Below are 21,807 nucleotides of genomic sequence, written 5' to 3'. Positions count from 1 at the left end.
ATGGATTTTGAAAGCTTAGGTAGCAGAGGTCTGGGGCAAAGAGCCCTACTTTGGCAAATTCTAGAGGGAGGGTGGTTGGGCATAAGCCTCAAAGTGCAACCCTCTGGATCCACTTCACCCCTTGGGGAAGGCCTCATGATTACCTCAGTCTGATCAGTGTACACAATTTTCTGCTAATAGACTGAATCCTTCACCAATGCCATTGACAAAATCCTACTAATTCACTGTTCTTTGCACACACCGAGTAAAAATTCTGACTGCAGTATGGCGGTATCGTGCATACTTGCTTAGATTCAGTTAATGGTGTTCAATTTCTTTATCATGAATGTTCAGAGCTACACCCTCTCACTAAAACTAATGTAAGAACCGAATCCGTGTAATTCTCAGTAATTTTGCAGCATTCTGAACATTCATTCATTGATTTCCAGAATTGTTTTCCCCTTCTCTTCCAGTAGAATTAGCGTTTTCATTCCTACGTGTGCAGTAAGAACAGAAGCTTGTAATTTGACCTCTGACCTTTCACATATATGAGATGTTGATGGCTGTGAAATATCTAAAACTAACTAACTAGATGGCTTACCGAACCCGAAGGTTCATCACCGAATTAACCAAAGCCCTCCACCGGACCCTGTCCTGGGCCAACAAAATCCAGTTTCCTTCAACTCCTATCTCCCATAGATCCCGCCTGAGATTATCCTCCCATCTACGTCTAGGTCTCCCCAGCGGTCTCTTCCCTTCAGGTTTCCCAACCAGTACCCGGTGCACACCTCTTGTCCCATCCATGCGCGCTACATGTCCCGCCCATCTCACTCTTCTCGACTTAATCACCCTCACAATACTGGGGGAGCAGTACAGATTTTTAAGCTCGTCATTGTGCAGTTTTCTCCATGCCCCATCGTCTTCCCTCTTAGGCCCAAATATCCTCCTCAACACCCGATTCTCAAACACCTGCAATCTGTGTTCCTCCCTCTGAGTGAGAGACCATGTTTCGCACCCATACAAAACAACAGGCAAGATTATTGTTTTGTATACTTTAATTTTCAGGTTCTTAGAAATCAGACGGGAAGACAAAATATTTTGGACTGAGAAGTAGCAAGCATTTCCGGAATTTAGTCTCCTCCTAACTTCCTCACAAGTATCATTTTGATTTGTTATTGTTGTTCCCAAATATTTGAACTTTGTAACCCTTTCAAAGGATTTATTAGCTACCCTAAGATAATTTTGCCCGCCTGTCTTCTGATGACGAGATACTAACATGTACTTAGTTTTTTCTGAATTTACTTCCAGCCCCACTTGTCTACCAGCCTCTAGTAAAACTTCTGCGTTCCTCTTTATTGTATTTATATCGTCCCCCAATAAATTAACATCATCAGCATATGCCAATAGCTGATGTGTCCCGTTCAATTGCAAACCCTCCTGCCTACCTTGGACCTTCCTGATGGCGTATTCTAGCGCAAAGTTAAAGAGCAAGGGAGACAAAGCATCTCCTTGTTTTAGACCGTTCTTGATGAGGAATGTCTCAGATACATATTTACCTACTCGAATTTTGCTGCAGGTTTCATTTAAGCACATTTTTATTAGACCCACTAGCTTCTTTGCTGTGAAATATCACCAGATGAAAATCAAAATAGTTTACTTATTAGACAAGAGGTCACTAACCAAAACTAAAGACACTTTATATTTATCTTTATGGTATTTATTTTGAAACTTCTAAATTAATTTTATGTCAGTATTTAGAGTAGTCAAAACAGGATTGGAATATTGTACTGTTTGGAGTACACTGAAATTCTAAAGGTGTTCTTCATGTCAGCAGGCTACTTTGCTGATAACTACAACTCATAGGAACTGTGGACATAAATCACTCTTCCAGGAAATAAATAACAAAGGCAACAAACAAATGTACCCCAAGATCATTCTTGTGATAGTGTTATTTGAACATTGTTGCAACATGTCCCAGTAATGACCTTGGCTACCACTGCTGTGACAGAAAACTCCAGTTCTCAGTGTTTAAGTGTATTCCAACAATGGCTTCAGTTCCTTTTGTTGTATAACTTCCAACAATGACCTTGGGTCATGCAAGTTTGCCTAGTTCCTAGGAAAACCAGGCAAACCCACAAGATCTTCGTTCATGCTAGAACATGAAGAACACCTAACAAATGGTTCACCAGTCTTAACCCTTTATCTATTTAAAATATTAGTGTGTGGTGCTGTCAGTGCTCAAAACTGCTTGATTTCTCACATGTTAAAAGTATTATTTCTTTCTTTTCTGGCTGTTTATATTTTAAATGAGGTTTACTGCATTGGAAGGGACAGGGCCCTTTTAATTTTACTACATTCAATTACATGAGGTGGAGAAAAAGGGTTAAGACTACATATGACAGAGCAAGTTTTATCCAATAACATTAATCACAAAGCCATATGCACACAAGAGACAATAACATAAATATTAACAATTGCTATGAATCATGATTTATGGATACCAATTTTATCCAACAGTAAATACTCACAAGTTACTTCAATAAAACTGTGCCATCTTCTGAGGCTGTTTAGTGTCAATAATAATTGTGGTGATGTATTAACAATGGCTAGAATGGCAGGAGATACAAGAAAGCCCTGAGAAAGATTTAACGAGCACAGCACTGACATATCCCAGACAGAATGAAGTGATGAGAACAAGTGTACACGCCTCTCAGCCACAGTGTAAGCTTCCAGTCAGCAGTTAGACCAATTCCCAACACAAGGGATGATATGCTTCATCCACAGAACGTTCTTTACAAAGGACAGACCTTTTTCCGCCACAATACTATTGCATGTCAATGTTAAGGCACAACACAACAAAATACTTCTTTAAAAATTAATTACCAAAGTGTATTAAGGATCTCATAAACATTATTATTTCAGATTGTTGAAGTTTTGAATCTGTCTCTCATAAATGGATTTTATGATACAAATGCTATCACTTAAATAATCCTATCCATTTCTAACTATAGCAAGAATTTTATGTACAATTAATATTCTATGAATGAAGTCTGATTTCACACATTATCAAAACTAACATAGCATGTACCTGAAGGTCAACTTTGCGTAATTAATTTGCTATCATAATAAAGGCAAACAAGCTGCACTCTCAGAAGAAATGTTATCTGAATAACCAATTGTTTACATACATTTATATACCAAAATGTTTCCATTACTGTGCTGATATTGGCACAAATAGATGATGATGAGGAATGAAAGGTGTAAAATGGAGTATGAAGAATGCTAAAAAGGTCAGTCCCTTGTGGACATTGCATTTAAATACACATTCATTTATTTTATTAGTATAAATTTTTAATACAATGAAACTTAAGTAAAATGAACACTTGTTCAAAATTTGACATACAGAATTCAACATTTAAATGAAAACAATATATTTATATATACACAAAATACAATTCTCTCAGATTTCAAAAGTCACAGTGCTAGTAATTATCTGTATTCAAAGTCTTTAACTTTCAACTGCTGACAGAAAGGGGAATCAAAGCACATAATTATGAGATAGCTGTAATTTGTGTTGTGACCTTGGGTATGAGAAGAAATGCAAGCAATAGCAACCACTTTCATACCTCTTCAAATGAACTACTCATTATACATAAATAAAAGAAAACATACAGGTCTTATGGGTTACTGTTCCTTTACATGGCCATGTTTGAGCAAAGACATACAAACTAAATGTATGCCACATCCTATTACTGTTTGTTTCTTGACTGTTCACAACACTGTAACAGCAGCAAAGATTATTTAGCATGGCATAATAAATGGCACAGCCAATTTTAAAGTACTTTTGCACATCTGCCTGGAGCAAGTGGGGAAAATTATGGTAATTAATACAGACAAGGACCAGGAGTCTGCTTTCATTACAGTACTTCTGACATCTTGCATTGTGTTCACTTCCTGCTGTTCTTTGTCCATAATATTGCCATAACTTATGCTACTTTCAACAGCGAGGTGTTTGAGGAATTTATGTCTTGTAACTGGAATGCTACAGAGAAAGGAGTGAGGTTGTAAAACATAACATTTGGGTAACATCTGACAATACAAACAAAATGTTATTTTCTATATTTTCTTGTTATGAACTACACAGTAGTATATAGTCATATGTGATTAAACAACACGTACCAAACAAAAGCAGTGACTTGGATTCTGGAGGTACAAGATTTGAATTCACCCAGACCCAGCAATCCTCATTCAAAATGTTTGTCAATAAATTTCTCCAGGCAAATGCAAAACAGTACCTTCAAATAGGCCTAAAGTACTTAATTTATCCAACCCACTATTCCTGATCATTCCATAGGTTTCCAAAGCTTGAGTGCAGTATAATTTTGGGTTTCATTTTCTTACGTCATGTGACACTACATAATCTCTGCAGGTGATACATTATTCTTAAATAAGTATGCCTCAATGGACCACATACATCTGCTCAATTAAAACAAAGCTTCATTTGGCCCAGGTGTGTCTTCTGCATTAATTATTGCAGTAAACTGATTATCAGAGATTAAATGGGGGATGTTGTTGTTACGTGCAGGACTTGCCCTTTTCATAGATGTCAGTACAGATGGTCTTCCTGGTTCTTGCAGAGTGGCACAACAAATGAGAAGACCACACCATCTATCAGTGTTACATGCTCTTTGTATTCTAAATGTCATCCAATATGAACAATGTGAGATTATGCAAGAGGACTGGAAGAGTATAAACATCACAATTAAGATGTAATTTAAATATCACTGGGCGTCCAGAGAAACAACTAGTGAGACTGGTGAAGTAGCCAAGTAATGTTACATTTTATACCTAAAAACATTCTGAACTTCAGGAAAAGCAGTCATCACTGTACATTTTTCTTCAAGCACTGAACTGTACACCACCAAAATATGCAATTAAATTGATGTGAAGTTGTAAACGGCATGTTACATAAGTGTTTCCTCCTTCCAAAAAAATGCTGACAAATTATGGTGTAATGTATACTGCTTTTACTTTCACTGCATGGTGGCAGTTGTGAGCTTGGAATATCAAGATGTACGTAACACTGAAGTACAAAAATTATCTATCAACTTTACTTTCCCCCTGTGAGATCAAATTACTGACACAGGCGAATATTCCCCCCCCCCCCCCCCCGCCATGAACTTTGCATACTCAAGTTATCATTCTCAACAAATTTATTTTCATTACAATTCACAAAAAGCAGAAGCCCCTGGAATTTTGGTGCAAAAAATATTTCATTTGTACTTCAAATTGCTACTAGGGGTTTAGTAATTTCATTCCAATACTCTTAAAATATAAACTCCACCAAATGTTCTAAGACAGGATGGTTAAAATAAATTTTACCATTGTCTTTTTTCCCCAGAGATCGCACATGTTCATGAAAAGTATTTGAGGTTCTCAGGGCAGCAAGAATGAAGTTGGCTGTCTTCTGGGATGTAGCAACATGTCTGATAGAAGTTTATCAACATTTCACAGGTACTTCCCGCCTCCATCATCAGCCAGCAAAGGACACATAAAATGTTGGAAGACTTCTACCACGTTACACAGTGCTACAACCCAGAAGACAGCCTCCTTCGTGTTTATGAAAAGACAGATTCAGCACATTTAATTCCTCTGTTGCAATATATCACTGAAGAAACCCATGAAGTTTCAATTTATAGTGTTTCTGGATTTGACTGCAATTCTTAAAACAAAATACTGGGTAAAAATTTAAGGAAACAATATTTGCAAATTCGAAAAGACTGACAGTAATTCTTTCTCTGAAGTGATACATTTAGAGGCAAAAGATGGTAGCTATTATTGCATACAACTGTGAGCCAGACCACATTTATGAAGTTCCTCTAACTCGCTTCCTTCTGCAATATGATTAATCGAAAACTTTTTTTTTTTTACAAATTCATGATTATCACTTACACAGTTCTAGGTATGGCACGAGTGCAACCTTTTATATTACTTGAAGGGCCCAGTGTGTCCAAGATATTGCTTAACTATGAACAGACATGGGGTGTCGTGCTACAAATTTCTTAAAACAAAATGCTTCGTTTTCATACATCTATAAATTAACACTGATTATTGCACTCCACATCCTCTCAACAGAATGCTATGACTGTTTATTGAGCCAGTATTTACATGTATGAAAATATAATTCCAATTATGTCTGTATTTTCTTTATCTCTGCTGATTCATATTATGTGTACAAATTCTAATTAAACTCACTTGGGAACAAAGAAGGACTGACCTGGACCCATACCTTGGTTGCTCATCTGGCTTCTTGTATTTGTTGCATACAATTGTTGCTGGAAGTTATGAAACTGCTGTGCATAATTGGGGTCAGCTGTAGTAGGCCCAATGAAAGGTGAATTCTTAAAATTATTAGCCTGCCCCATTGACGGTGGGAGAGGCTGACTTGCATCTGGAGTACCGCCAAGACCCATCGGAGAAGATTTGGGGCCAGGCACAAACATCTGCGTGTTCTGAGCATTACCAGGCATGTTTTGATTTTGACCTCCTCCAAATATCTGTTCTCCAACTGGCTGTCCTGGGCTGGATGGGAGACCAAACACACCACCTCCCATCTGCTGCATCCTCATCATCCCTCCTGGTCGCAAACTGCCGCGCATTGGGGTCATACCAACACCGGGGCCTCCCGGTCCCATTACCATGCCACCTGACATGGGCAAGTTCATGCCTACCAAAGATACATTGGAGCCAATAACTGGCCCATTCAAGCCACCCATGTGACCTCCAACACCACAGTTTGTTCCTGGAAGCCCTCCAATTTGAGAATTCACATCACTCATAGCGCCATTTGGCCTGTTCATGGGTACATTAAGTCTACCCATACTTGCAGAATTAGGTTGGCCACTAGTGGGAAAATACTGCAGATTGTGGGTAGGAACCTTTGTATCCAAATTGGAAAGGGGACTTGTGAAGCGCTGTAGGAACTCCAAACTAGGAGGACCCCTGGGACCAGAACTTCCAGTCTGAGGTTTGGCAGGGAGATACTGGATAGTGTTCGGAGCACTGGCTTTAACCTGGACATTAGTGCCACTGTATGGGTTAGGACCTGGAGGTCGTCCTATCATCCTCTGAGGAATCGGACTTGACGTGTAGGGCGACGATCCTCTTCCGGGTCCAAGGCCCATTATCATGTTTCCAGGTTTGGGTGACGCAGAACTATTTGCATGCATAATGGGTTGGTTCATACTTGGTGTTGTATTCACTGAGCCTGAACACTGAACCATTCCTCCATTCGGACTGTATGAGTGGGGAGGCAAGCTGACGAAGTTCGCCGGTCCCGACTGACTTCCAGGACCTTGGACCATTGCATTCATGACACCACCCCCAGATGTCTGGCCATCTTGCAATCCTGGACAACCACCCATTTCATTCATCTGCATCGGATGCAAGTTAGGATTGAAAGGCAACATACCAGCAGGAATGTTGTTCATTAAACCTGGATTCTGCCCACCTGGAGAGTTTACCGCACTGCTAGTTAGCTGCTGGCTCATCTGCGCCATTGATGTAATAGGATCAAAATGAGCACTTTTGCCATTGCATGGTATTCCACTGTTGCCATTAGGATTTAGAGGTACATTTTCTGACCGCATACAAGGAAAACTTCCAGAACCAGTAGGAGAAACATCAATTGCAGATGAGGTATTTCCAGATGGAGATACTTCCAAAAAATGGGATGCAACTTTCATACCACCCATTGTTGGCGTGGTTTGTTGCATGAAGTTCTGGGTGGGATTAGTCACAGCTGGTGATGTACTTGCGGGTCCAACAGCCGGCAGTCTTGGTGGACCCATTCCGTCAACCATTTGAGGGCTTGAACTTAGAAATCTTGATCCCACTTCTGTTGTTGGAGCCTTGATCAATGGATCCATTACTTGGTTCTGAGAATTGGGTCCTGGGAAACGTTGTGGCTGACTTTTGCTTTCTGCTGTACACGGAGCACCAGGGGTATGAGGGCTTGGTATCGGGAACCTACCCATCTCCCCAGTTGTGGGTGGGTAACGGGAACCTACCTCCATGGAGGTGGGAGTCAGTGGAGTTCCTGGCCCAGATATTCGAGCACCTGGCAAATCTGAATTTGATGTTTGCAAGTTTGAATCCAGGTTAGGTGGTGGAAGGCTGCAACAATAAAATTGTATTATGAATATCTCCAAATATAAACACAAAACATTTTTTGTAGCAAAGGCTTCAGCACCATCATCCCCACCCGTGGGATATATTTCTATGGTCGTAGTAGAGAATGAAAAACACACATTCAAAAATGCAGCTTAAGACATAAACTGATTTTACACTAAACAATACCTCTTTACATGAGATTTGAGGTTCTACTGACAAGAATGTTGACCGAGATCTTCTGGGCTGTGTCATCAAGTAGTTTTATAGATGGCTAATGTTTCATTTGTACCCTACGGACAGATATAATATGTTCCTCCAAAATGTTGGTGACCACCAGCAAGACTACATACACATCACAAGTTAGAAGACCAGAACTGTAGTTCTGTACTTTAACAGGTACAGGCCAAAATGTAAAACAAGCTCCTTAACCTGTAATATTGTCCTTTAGAAGCCTTTAGGGATGGCATAAGAGTCATCATCATCTTAAATTTCACTAGCAATCCTAGCAACTCTTACATTCACACTGACAGTGCTGTTAAAATTATGCAGAAATTCTTTTGTGAATGTAATATTTCAGTGTTTTTTTTACATACTTTATAACAACTGAAGTCTGTGACAAATCCAAACAACTTCCACATGTTCTTTGATTTGTTTCACGCTCAATACTTTCATACAATAATAAAATAATAAATTTAGAAAAGATAGTATTTACAGAAGCAATGGCTTTTATAGAAAATATCAAAATTCTCTGGTCCCCTGAAAAAGAATGTTTCGCTATGACGTATTATAATTACTACAGTATAACAACACTTACGTTGGTGACCTAATACTTGTGTCTTTCAAGCTTGTGTTTGGTTGCTTCTGAATAGTAAGTTCTTGGCCATCAAATGTATTCAGGTACTGGATTTGTTGTGGAGAAGGAACAGGCATCAAGTTAGGTTCCTTGTTCGACTGATTTGGCTGCTGCTGGTTCTGGTGTGCCATAGACTGCAGTGTTCGGCAGTACATGCCATCAACTGGAAATTAAACATTTCGACTGCACAACTTTCACAGAAAGGCTCACAAACAGATTCTGAAAGAGAAATAAGAGTTTAATCTGATATTTATGACAGATCCTTATCTGCAGAGTTCTTGTGAGGATCTATTAATTTTCCAAATCAAAGGGGCTGAGGGATGGGAAAAGAATCCCCGCAAAATGTTATTCCCTTGATTACAACTATTTAAACTGTTATCTGAAAACATCAGTTTTCATTTCATATTACTGTATGATCAAGTTTAAACAGCAAGGGTTAAAAAACTACAATAACAGAAAAGACAATACATTGGAACACACTATCCTATAAGACCTTATTACTGAGTCTACCGTACATCACAGAACAATGAGAACCTGAGATAACTCAAGAAAAGAAATTAAGTATGTGTTGACACAATTTTCTGTCAAAAATATTCTTCAAAACATGAGAATAAATTTCTTTGTGTCGCCACTGTTCGAAAAATTGAAATAACAAATACATTTTTTGGGTTACATTTTCAGAGATAATCTACATGAAGTAGAAATGTCTCAGGAAGATCACTCTCTTCCCACTCCACCAAAACACCTGGGGGAGAGGGAACATGGAAGCTGATAATATTTTATATCATGTCCTGAAGTAAGAAAGTCAGAAAGCCTGAATTATATTTACCTGTAGGCTGTTGATTTGACGTTGTGTTTGGCTGACTGGCTGAACCCGATGTCAGAGATGGGAAATCTGAGCTCAACTCTTTTCTAGCTGCACTTGGCGACAGATGCGTAGACACCGGTGTGCTGGGGTTACTTAGATTTAACGGCCGGCTTGCAGTGGGTGACTCCAGAGACGTGCTGTGTGTCCCTGTGGGACTAGGTCCTGATCCTACTAGGCGTGTTGAACTACCACCATTACCATTCCCATTACCCCCCATCGGAAATTGCTGTCGACTCGCGTCCGCAGGCGAATTTAGGCCAGAAGCAGCTCGTGGAGATGGAAGCGAGAGGTTGGAAGTTGGATTACTGGGAGAACCTGGGTTTGGACTGGGCATAGCATTAGGAACACTAGCAGATCTGGTGGTCTGATGATATGGTGGTGGGGGTCCTTGCACTCTAGGGCCAGACCCCCCTGACCCCGGTCCCGTTCCTCCCGCACCTGTCCCTGGAAGCCGGGGCCCACAAGACCCAGGACCACTCGCGCCCATCTGCTGCATGGAAGAATTTGCAGGACTCCCGATTCCAGAACCTGATCCTCCCATAACCAGGCCGGATGGCCCTTTCTTCTTCCTTTCCTCATAGAACTGATGCTGCAGTTTCTGCCATTCAATCTGAGCTGCTACTGATGTTGGAGTGATCTGACCAGGGCCACCCAAACCTCCCATAATAATACCTTTCTGTGTCATTAATCCTGGCCCACCATTATTATTCATCCCTGCAGGGCCTGATCCAGGAGCAGGCCCAGGCCCCAGTGCCATCATTGGTCCAATGCCATGCTGCATCAACATTCCTTCTGACTGTTGGCTGACATTACCGCCCTCTGGTATGGGGGACTGGTGCTCAGGAAAGAGCATCTGTTGCATTTTGCGCAACGTTGCCAGCTGCTCTTCACGATGTTGTCTCTGCTGAGGCGTTAAGTTTTCATCAGGAACTTTGACTCCTGACAAATAGAAAGAAAATTAACTCTTACTGAAAACCCAAATATGAATTATAAAGCACCCAGGAGAAGACCGATACCAATATGTAAAACAGAAGGAAGATAGAAAAACTATAACAAACTGAGGAAAACTGTGGAAAAATACAAAGACTTGCAAGGGATGCGAGAAGTCCAAAGCGTTAAAGGCTACTGCATAGCGGACGCTATCTTTCCTCCTTCACCCCACTTCATCACCTCACAAGTCTCAAGATCACAGTCGTGAACACCATACTACTCATGAAAAGTTGAAAGTTCTTAGGAAGAAGAAAATACTAAAAATGGGAGTGTCAATCACTGCACTGCCGCACACAGCGCAAAACATTTTTGCACAACTGAAAAGCTTGTTATCTTGTGTTCGTTTAATCCACAATACTAAATAATTTGAGTAAGCAAAGCAATGTGCTGGAATACAGGCTACATATCAACTCTGATATCAAGAAGTATAACAAAATTACTCCACATCAAAATAGTTTTAAATTAACAACCCAATCCATTCCATATGAAATGCGATACATTCCGCTGCTGCCGTCACCTGTGAGAGTAGGCTGAGGAACGCCGCTGATCGGACTGCCCGCCATATCAGGTGCACCTCCCGCCATCATGGCAGGATTGCTTGTGGGAACGCTAGGACTGTGGTGTCCCATCCCACTAGACATCATGGCATTGGCACTAGGAGAACCTGGCATCATGCACGGGCTATCGATACCAGGGGTCTTCAGAGGACCAGTGCCTGGGGTCATCGAACTGGAGACGGGACAACTGCTCAGAACACTGTTGGAACACGACTGCATCATGGAACTGGCTGGATTGCCCACTGCATTTATGTTGTTCATCATATTGTTGTTCTTCAATATGAAACAGAAGAAAATAAGTTAAAAGATGAATACAAACAGTAGCTATAACCCAGAAGACAGCCATCTTCTGAATAGACACACAGACTACATTACGTTAAATGCATTAGTTGCATTGTGATGCTACAGAGTGCTATGGAATTTCTAATTTTCTGATAAATAATTCAACAGCAAAACCATTCACTTCAACCAAGCGTTCTTCAATCTAGCTCCAAACTCCCTTACTTTACACTTCTCTTCTTCCTAAAAAATTAAGAGCAATGATAATGTACCACTTAGACATGCAGCTGTAAAACAACAAAACACCGAAATCCCAAGTAATTTCATGCCATGTCACACCACACACTTGTAACTATCTTTACTAACGTCAACAGCTCTCATTCAATGCCATCACAGTTTATGAAGACAGACATCTTTCAGTCCTACTGAACAATCATCATAGATTAAACACTGTACATACTACATCACTTGAAAATGGTGTTATAGTCAACACCAGCACCTATATAATATATAATGATGTTTTACAATACAGCTCATATGTTTACTTTCACTGTCACCACATATCGCTCACTTCATAACAGATTATTCTGTACTTTCTAACGAGAAAGAAGGACAGTACTGGAACAAATTAGCTCTGTAGGTAAGGAGTGTATCTTTGTACATGGGAGGTATCACAGTTTGAATCATAACCAGTATACTGGCTAGCCTGAAATTCCACATTCTTTTCTTCAGTCCCTTCAAGAAATGCTAGTTTGGTTTAAAAGTACTTTCTTAAGTTCATACAGTCTGAAACGTTTGTGGTAGGATATTGGACTCTCATTCAGAGGATCCTTGATTAAGTCAGATCGGTGTGTGAACATTTCTGGCCACAGATAAAACCCCTTATCTCTGCTAAAAATAATAAAACACCGGTAAAGTGAAGTATACCAAGTTCCCACTGCGGACTGAAGCCTATTATAAAATGTAGCTCTCCTCTGTTGGCCAACGCCCTCAACACAACCCCTCCATTGGAAGTAACAGAATCTGCCTTATGGGTGCTCCCACTTCAGAAATGGTGTCCAAATTTGTCTATGGTTAGGAGCATACGCCAGAAAAAGTCATAACAGATTTCCTCTGGGAGCATTATAAAACCTCCCATATAACTACTATGACTGCAGTTATAAAAATACAGCATGTTACATTCAAGAAAAAAACAACAACATAAAATTGTAAGAAAATGGTACAAATTCAATGATTACAAATACAAAATTGTGTCATGTAAGATTCATCATATACATTCTAACATGACAACTTAAATAGGCCAAGAGTGTGTATAATTCATAATAAATGTGGTAGTTGTGTTCATGTTTTTACAGCTATGAAGCCATCATGGCGACTGAATGTAATGAAGGTTTATTATATGCAGAAATACTCAGAACTTTACTTATCAGCCTACTTGCTGGTACTATGAGAAATGGTAATGGTACTACAAATTTGGTTGAGTTTGCTACCTGCATTTCTGTAAAATCAAGACAGTCTACTGAAGCAAAGTGAACAAGTTGAAATCAGAGCTGTCAATGCATTATACAAAATGGTTATGGAAGTTACGAGTTTTCTGTTTGCAATATCCAGATAATTCTGAAATTTACGTGCAGACACACTTTAAAAGAGACTTTTATACTACCGAGGGAATGTCAACACAGGCCATATCTGGAGGCATTACATACCAGCCAACTGACCAATATTAGTAATGCGTAACACAGAAATTTTGAGAAGTATGCACGTGGAGGCCGTATGTGATCAATTATGCCATTGTATGATCTACTGTAAAAAGTCTACACAAATCCCAACAAGATAATTTAACATGGGGAAACGTGCATAAACTAGTAATGGCAAATAACTACTGCCATGCACGTCTGCTTACCTGATTCCACATTCCCATTCCACCCCCTGAATTGGGATTTGCTCCCATGTCACCCTGGACAGCGCCAGGGTTGAGGCCCTTCAATACACCAGGGCCTGCCTTTTGCTTCATCTGAGCCAGACTGTTTAACCATTGAGCAGGGTTCTGTCGACTGAACTGAGTCATCTTCAGAGGGTGTTTCTGTGAGATAAAGTATAATTGCATACACACTCACAGCTCAGTCACAGACGCCAGTGGTCATTACCACAACATAGTAATCCAAAAAAATGGCTTCTCCACAGAAAACCTACAATAAATATTACATATGTCACAGATACAAACATAATCGAGGAGTGGACACAACTTAAATTTTAATTACATAACAGCTTGCTTTTGGCGACTACAAATGTATATAATAACAAAGAAAATAATTAACGTTATTTTAGAAACCATGCTTTTGGCATTGCCATGCAAGATTATGAAAAATTCGAAAGAATCCCTTTACAGATTATTCAAGTCACGCTGCAAGTTGGAGGGTGTATTAAAATGTAAAAATTCAACACCATCAGTTACAAAAACCTTTGATTTTTAAGTGGGAAATAGCCATGCTTAAATGTGGAACTTCTCCAAATGAATCCACTCATACATACATACATATGCACACATCTGGGAATTAGAAAAGCAACAGGATTAAAACAAAACTTAAAATTTCTGGATATGATTTCTCTGTTGTGAGAGACATGAAATAATGTAATATAGTGATTTCATGTCATACTGTACAAGGCAAAAGCAATTGCAATAACGGCCTATTTAAGTTATCATCCTAGCATGTACATGGAGAGACTTAAAACCATTATCGTACATCTTTTGTTTTATTGGAACAGAACCCTGCTTTGATATTACCAAAATGTGGCCACTCAAAAGATATTGTTTGCAACCTATAAAAACTCAAAATGCAAATAAAATACTGTATACTTTCCTAACCTATTACTAACGCTGGTCTCAGTTCCACTTCACAGTGCCTCGAACACCTATTATGTTTTGGTTTGTTAGAGACTGAAGTTGTTTGCACACATAAATATGCTACCTGAACTGTCTGCAGAACCAGTGTGAGACGGACAAAGTGACTATCCGAACACAGTACATCTTAACAGAAAATCACAATGATGTTGGAAATCGACCACTAGAACTGGAAAAGTAAGAAACTTGCTACAGCTAAGCCCACTTAAACACAATGCTACATCTATTTTAACGTACTTTAGATCCACACAAATTACTCTTCGATTTGAATCTACACACGTTTCTACTGACGATGTTAAGGATTTCATTAAGTTATCCCTCATACACTATTATACCATCCTTCATTCAAAGCCTTATTAAACCTGCAGCCAACATCTCTCTTAGCCAACAAAAGACACAAAAAAGATGAACATATGACAGGAAACTAATATATTAATTTACTGCATTTCTTCACGAGCTCAGTTACAGAAATGTCGTATGCGATATCTTGTCCAACGCACCAGAGCTGCCATCTTCACCAAGGAACAAATCCTCTACGCACACAATACAAAGCATATTTGCCAGTTTCTATAAGATTTTTTCATAAACTGAAGTTAGGAATGTGAGTGCATAATACCACTGCAATAATACTGTATTAATTTATGCTAGTGATCTAACACCTGCAAGTTTAAAAAAACAAAACAGATACCACTGAAGATCCACGAGTTTGTCAAACACATGAACAACAGATGTTATTGAACATAAAAATTTATGTAGTTGATGAATGTCCACTAACTCAACAGCCAATAAGCCCTAAACTAAAAAAATTCAACTTGACTCCTTTTAAAGTATCAGCTAACAACTATCACTGTGATGTACTGTCATGCAGGGAATTTTTCTGTATGCAGTTTACAATAAAGTTTTAATGGCACGAGTAAATCACAAAGACGACTGTCCTCTGGGATGTTGGGAATTTTGATTTATCCAGAGTCAGGGTCAAGGAACACCAATGACACATCTGTCCAGAGCGTTAAAATAAATCAGCCATGGCCAAACACAGCATCAGACTCAGCCAATTAATGAAACGCCAGCATCGTTGATACCAAATCCAGAAAGGTAGTCAGTTAACATACAACATTTCAACTAATAAACAAAGTGATCAACATATGCTTGCAAATACATTCTGATACAAAGTCAAGTTCCTATGAAATCATTAATAAGCAAACACCTATGTCAAACAACGTGGAATACTTCTTACAGAGCAACGTGTGGAACCGAACAGTTTGAAGAAAGCTATAAAACAAATTGTAATTTTTATAACTAAAATAAACATTCTTAACCTTTGCTGTCCTTTCAACATGGCATGGTTTAGCATTTTGCTAAACCACTAACAATGGAGTTAAAGTCCGGTTGGCAGCCCCGTGATACTGGATTTGAGAATAATACCGCATCACGGATAACAGTGAAATTCAGCCGTTTAACTCGTACTCATTCAGTCATGGGGAAGAAAGGAATGGGGAGTTAATGCAAAGATGGTGGGTTGCAGTATTGACAATTAAAGAAATCCCACAAGACCAAATATATATGTGAGGTCTGGTGTTCGATGAAAACACTGAGTGTACATTCTAATCTATTTATAAACATACAAAAACAATAGAAACCTATGTAAGACTTGAGGTTCTCACAGCGGTGAGTATGAAGATTTCTGTCTTCTGGGTTATTGCGCTGTGTAGTCTGGTCGATGTTAACCAACGTTTCAGAGGTCATACTGCCTCCGTCTGAAACGTTGGTTAACATCGACCAGACTACACAGCGCAATAACCCAGAAGACATAAATCTTCAATAGAAACCTAATTAGAAATCACATGTTATTGTAGATGAGCAGTAACTAATTAACTGATTCACTGACCCGTTACTGCTGAGGAACACTTTAGATAATAAAGCATTTTTTCAGGAGTATCATAACAACAATATACGGCTTTAAATACCCACTTCTAATTTCAAACCGTATGTGCCCAAAATTAAGATAAAACCACGCGGAAGTTTATGTTGAACTCACCTGATGGAACAAGTGACCTGCTTGCTGGCTACAAGGGAGGTGTCAGGTAAAATGTTGGAAACCTGCATCCTTATGTCATGTTCTGGCACTAAGCACTAACATCACACCTCACTTTGTATGACGCTTCGTACATATTTTAATTTTCACTTTTCATATGACTGATGTCGGATCTGCTTGAGAACGCCTCAGTTCATCACATTTACATTTAAAAACGAGATAAGTCTATCTGCGCAATTAACAACCTTTACACATGAATGCCACTAAATTTGCAGGAACCACGGAACTGTGTCCTAACATAACGCACACTGAAATGACAACAGTTCTCATCATATTTTACATTTATTTGTGATATGTATTTTATCCCTGCAGATCCATTTCATTGTTATTATATTTTTCTTTAATACTTCTAGTTCTAAGTGAGCAAAACATTACACAGACTTTATGTCACTTTGCTCCCAGTCCCAACTTTATCAGAAGTGGAAGGGTAATGGAAAAACCCACTGGAAGAAGTGATATTCAGCAGTAATTTAAATGTTGTCACCACAGTAGCACTGCCACAAATAACCTAAAAACGCATGCCAACTGGAATACATTCAATATGTACGCAGTGATTGATAATTTTGTTTTCCTAAATTGGTACAGTAAGATTTTCAAGAGTAATGAAGTAATATATAAAGTTACTTATATTTTTCTGATAGCAAAGATGTCATAAAATGAGTTAGTCTGCCATTAGGCAATATTCTCTTGTCAAACCTTTGAGATTACTTTGCAGAAACACAGTTTGAGGAAAACAAAAGAAGATTATACCATCATATATGGGTACTACCATGAAGTTGATAGGGGTCATAACAACAAATGTTCACTAAAATTTTAAACTCAACACCTCAGAATCTAAAAACAAAGATCTGACAGGCGAAGTTTAATAATTTTAAGTGCAATCTACCGTCGTCAAAACCCTTTAGAATTTAACAAAATGAAGAGTCGCTGACTGTTGAAGCAGGTGGGACATATAGTTAACATTGGTCTTTAAAGGGTCAAAAGATCAGTGACATGATCAAATGATGATGATGATTACATTATCATAACCTCATTCTGCATCTGAACGTGCAGTACAACAGCATAAGATAACTATTACGCACCTACATACAATAAAATATACAAACCTCCAAATACTTTTTCGTTCCTGGCTGAGCACAGTGGTACGCGATGATAGATGGGAACTGACCCTGGAGCACAGCCTCAGCAGATTTGTTCGCGAGTGTTGTTGAAAATACAAAAATCTGACTCTGTTGCTGCATGTATTGTGCTTCCATGGTACCAGGCTGCTTATTGATAACATTACTGGGAAGAGGTTGAACTCCATTTGGAGGAGGACCCGTACTGGACAACGACATGCCCATCGATACATTTCCTTCACCACACGGATCAGCTGCAACAACACACAAACACTGAATTTCACATGGAGCAACGTAAATCCTATGTCGAATTTTGAACACGGCAGCTATTTGTGGCTGACCACAGACCGTGAACTGGAAATCACAAGAGGTGGGGAAAACTGGTTAGGAGCACTGTCTGATTATTTGCATCAACGAATGTGTGAATGCAGAGTAAAGTTCGGAGAATCAGGAAGGACTTAACAGCCTGCTAGAAGCAAAAACTGTAGTCACTGAAATTAAAAATGTAACTCCCACTGGCCGCCCTCTCCCTTTACCTTTCTCACAATTCCCATTCCACCCTTCACCCTTTATCGCCCTTGCTTCCACCGGCATCATTGTGCCAATGGCCCTTATACCAACCTTACACAAACATGTCCTTTTCAGAGTCACTCAAATCACGCTTCTTTGTTTTTTCACCATTGGCCACCCACTTTCATGTTTTGTTTTCCAAAGTTTGCCTTGGCCACCCCTAATCTGTATACTAAATCCTTTCTTTATCATCCCCCCTTATATAACTTACCCACACCACCATCTCAATACACGTCTACCATGATGAAGAAGACAGTATCTTCCTCTGAAATGCTAGGAATCTTCCACACGACATCACACACAAAAATGTCAAAATGAAATTTTTACACTCAAATTCCAACAGGAGTGGGGAAACATACATTCACAAAACTCAGTTTGAATCGTGGACAGGCATGGGTTGCAGAGAAGAACATTACGTGTAAAGGCATTTATAAAATGTATTAGGCGTACTTGTACTGACATGATCAGTGAACGCTTCAGTGTAGAAAGAAAGCAGAACCTTTCACTCAACCTTAAATGATACCAGCACTGAAAGGCATCATAACGTACACCCCTTCCACATCGAGTAAGGCAAGAAAAATAAATGCTCACCATTATTGAATTCATGATTCGTGCTGCCATTGATTTCAGTCTTAACTGTGTTGCATGACGCAGGTTTGTCTTGGGAACTGCTCTCCTCAGATTTTGTTCCTTAAAATGTTAAAAATAAACTGTATTACTTTCCAACTTGCCATTTCAATATTTTATCCTGACTGCATCAGCCCAACAGACCAGTGATTTACAACAAATTTTTTAAAATTTATTTCTAACTTCAAGAACTCTTGCTTAAATTACACAGCGTGTATTGTATTTCAACTCAACATGTTCCGGAAGGGTGCAGATTTAAGCAATCATTATTCCAAAGTAAGATTTTAAACATAACTTTTAAGGCTGGTTCATCATATTAGACAGCCTTGTCTGGTCACAGTTAACATAAAATCTTTAAACAGGAAGCACATATAAACAAACAGACAGAAGTAAATACGATACACCATCCTACTTATTCTTCTGACTTGCAGGCTTGTAGACAAATACCAAATACTAGTACGACACATATTCAGTTACTTGGCATTACAGATTCGCTGCTACAAATTAAAGAACCCATGCACTTACAAACCACTTTTTTATTTATACATTAAGAGAGCTATTCATTCTGAACAGTTGATGTTCATAACGCGTTCTGTATAGAACTGACCAAGGTCATGCGTAAAGTCAAAGCCAGTCTCAAAATCACACATCTGCTTCTGTTACTGCACCATCACACGATGGCCACCACAGATGGACAGAAAAATATTTTGGTCCAATATAAATATCCAAAGAGAAATTTTAATTATTTTATACACCTGACAAGTTGGTTAAATTTACTTAAAGCACTTACCTTCTTGTGTACCATCCACCATGCAGAGGTCACTTGTCATATGAGTTGCCGAGGAAGATCGAACAGGACCCATAGCGACTGTCCCAGTATTCGTTGAACCAATGAGGCTGGGCTTTATATCAGCATGACCACAACTTGAGCTGCTCCCCGCCGCACCATTTCCGCTACTCACCCGCACTCCATTCTTCTTGCAACTACTGTCCCCTTCATCCCCACCATTGACATGAGATTCTGTCCCTGGCTCCTCTTTCACCGTAGTTTCTGAACTTTGTCCCTGTGAGCTAGGAAGCTCAGTTTTGACAGATGTAGAACTGCCATTCTTTTCCCGTTGTTTATCTTTACTTTCTTTAATCATGCTACAATCATGAGCTTTGACTGTTACAAGAACGCATTAACCTAAAACAAGAGAGCAACAGTAAACAGGACCTCTCAAAACGTTGGTAAACTTCTACCAGACTACATGGCGCAACAACCCACAAGACAGCCATCTTCCCATTCACTTACTACTGTATTTTATTCCAATTAATAATAAGTAAAAATATATTACTCACTATAATGGTATCAAATAGCAACTCCAAAACAAGATATTTTAACTAGTTCAAGATAACAATAACCAATTTCTTAGATTTATAAAACTTACAGAATACATCATTATATGTTTTCTTAAAGCAAGATTGTATCTTCTTAAAATACCTCACACATTAAACTTAGATATAAAAAGCGCTTGTTAAAGTTAATTTATCCAATAAAATGTCTGAATGTACAATTTAAGCCAATTCTTCACAAATTTTAAAACATATTGTGATTATTAAATAACTGTAAGTAAAATGATTACATATTCATTTTCAGAAGTCTTGTTAACATTAAAATCTGATGCTGTATTTCTATTTGCTGTACAAATTTTACTTCTGTAATATGTTCACATGTGAAACTAAGGATGTTCCTAGAAACTGCATTATAAACAAAATGAATACACTTAAAACTCATCCTAAAAAACTAAAAGGATTACAATACCTGAGTACTCAACAAAATACAAAATGTATTACTATATTCGCAGCTAACATACCGAAGAAATTTCCGAACATGTTAAACCACACCTCACATAACCTGTTTCTTCATGACCAAGTTCATAGAAACTACAGCGAATGTAGTTAAAAATTTGGCAGCAAGCTCATCTAAATAGAACATGCCAGACTTATCCATGCAGACATTCACATGTGTAGACACGACATGATACGATATTAGGAATTAAAGTACTGTGAACTTCGCCTAGTACATCCATATTTTCCATTTTCTTTTCACGAAATTCTGCTATCTCTACCCACATAATTCCTCAGATTGTAGAATAACTCTAAACTACACAACTCTATAGGTCAAAGCAACGCTATATTATTTTGTTTCTTTGTTTACCCATACCTCACACGCTTCACTATCCCTGCATCTTCTATATAACAATACCACATCTACTAACAGAGATAACCAACGATAGCCTCCATTTTGAAATTTGTTCTAAATATCAGCGCGTTCAGTGCCCGTTTAATCGTACCAAAAACTTGATCCCTGCGATACCCTCCACAGCTGATAGTATTAATACTATTAACATAGAAGGCACTGGTAGAACTCGTAGACTAATGACCTCCAGCGCGGGTATTCGAAGTCCTATGAGGTCTCAATGAATGATGAAGATACTTGTCGTCTTGCTAAAATCAATTTAATAAAGCATAGGGCAGTGCATGAATTAAGTATTCACTTCAAGACTATATACATAGTTATTGTTTAAAAGTTAAGAGCGGAGAAATGTAGGGACGGGACAAATTACAGATGGAACGTCACAATGAAACTGTACTCAACAATGGAATGCAAATATATGACCTGAACTATATGGACAAGTGACTGTCTATTATGAGCATGGTAATGCAAAAGATAACTACCTTCTTGGTTGTTGCGCAGTGCAGATTAGTAGATGCTTATCGTCGTTTTAGAGTTACGTGCTGTATACATCAGGGC

General features: G+C 38.8%; 1 protein-coding gene across 3 annotated transcripts; it reads right to left on the bottom strand.

Annotated features, from left to right (window-relative positions):
• Nucleotides 1–2,375: 2,375 nt before the first annotated feature.
• lgs (BCL9 domain-containing protein legless) lies at nucleotides 2,376–21,346 on the bottom strand. 3 transcript variants are annotated; one of them, XM_087354473.1, is made up of 9 exons: nucleotides 21,217–21,346; nucleotides 19,801–20,196; nucleotides 18,975–19,073; nucleotides 17,802–18,067; nucleotides 13,602–13,781; nucleotides 11,380–11,692; nucleotides 9,834–10,811; nucleotides 8,966–9,167; nucleotides 2,376–8,154 (listed from the first exon to the last, which is right to left on the bottom strand). In XM_087354473.1, the coding sequence occupies exons 2-9, from the start codon at nucleotides 20,153–20,155 to the stop codon at nucleotides 6,231–6,233; spliced, it is 4,317 nt and encodes a 1,438-aa protein (XP_087210599.1). In that variant the 5' UTR covers nucleotides 20,156–20,196; nucleotides 21,217–21,346; the 3' UTR covers nucleotides 2,376–6,230. The 3 variants fall into 3 exon arrangements, with proteins under 3 accessions (XP_087210599.1, XP_087210600.1, XP_087210601.1); XM_087354474.1 differs by lacking the exon at nucleotides 21,217–21,346 and adding an exon at nucleotides 20,867–21,066; XM_087354475.1 differs by lacking the exon at nucleotides 13,602–13,781.
• Nucleotides 21,347–21,807: the final 461 nt, after the last annotated feature.

The sequence above is a fragment of the Zootermopsis nevadensis genome, unplaced genomic scaffold, assembly GCF_977971745.1.
Source record: "Zootermopsis nevadensis isolate Lab colony 2312 unplaced genomic scaffold, Znev_1.0 Znev_ptg000023l, whole genome shotgun sequence".
In the NCBI taxonomy this organism is placed as follows: Eukaryota; Metazoa; Arthropoda; class Insecta; order Blattodea; family Termopsidae; genus Zootermopsis; species Zootermopsis nevadensis.
The sequence above is the reverse complement of the archived record's forward strand: the minus strand, read 5'-3'. Positions and strand labels throughout refer to the sequence as shown.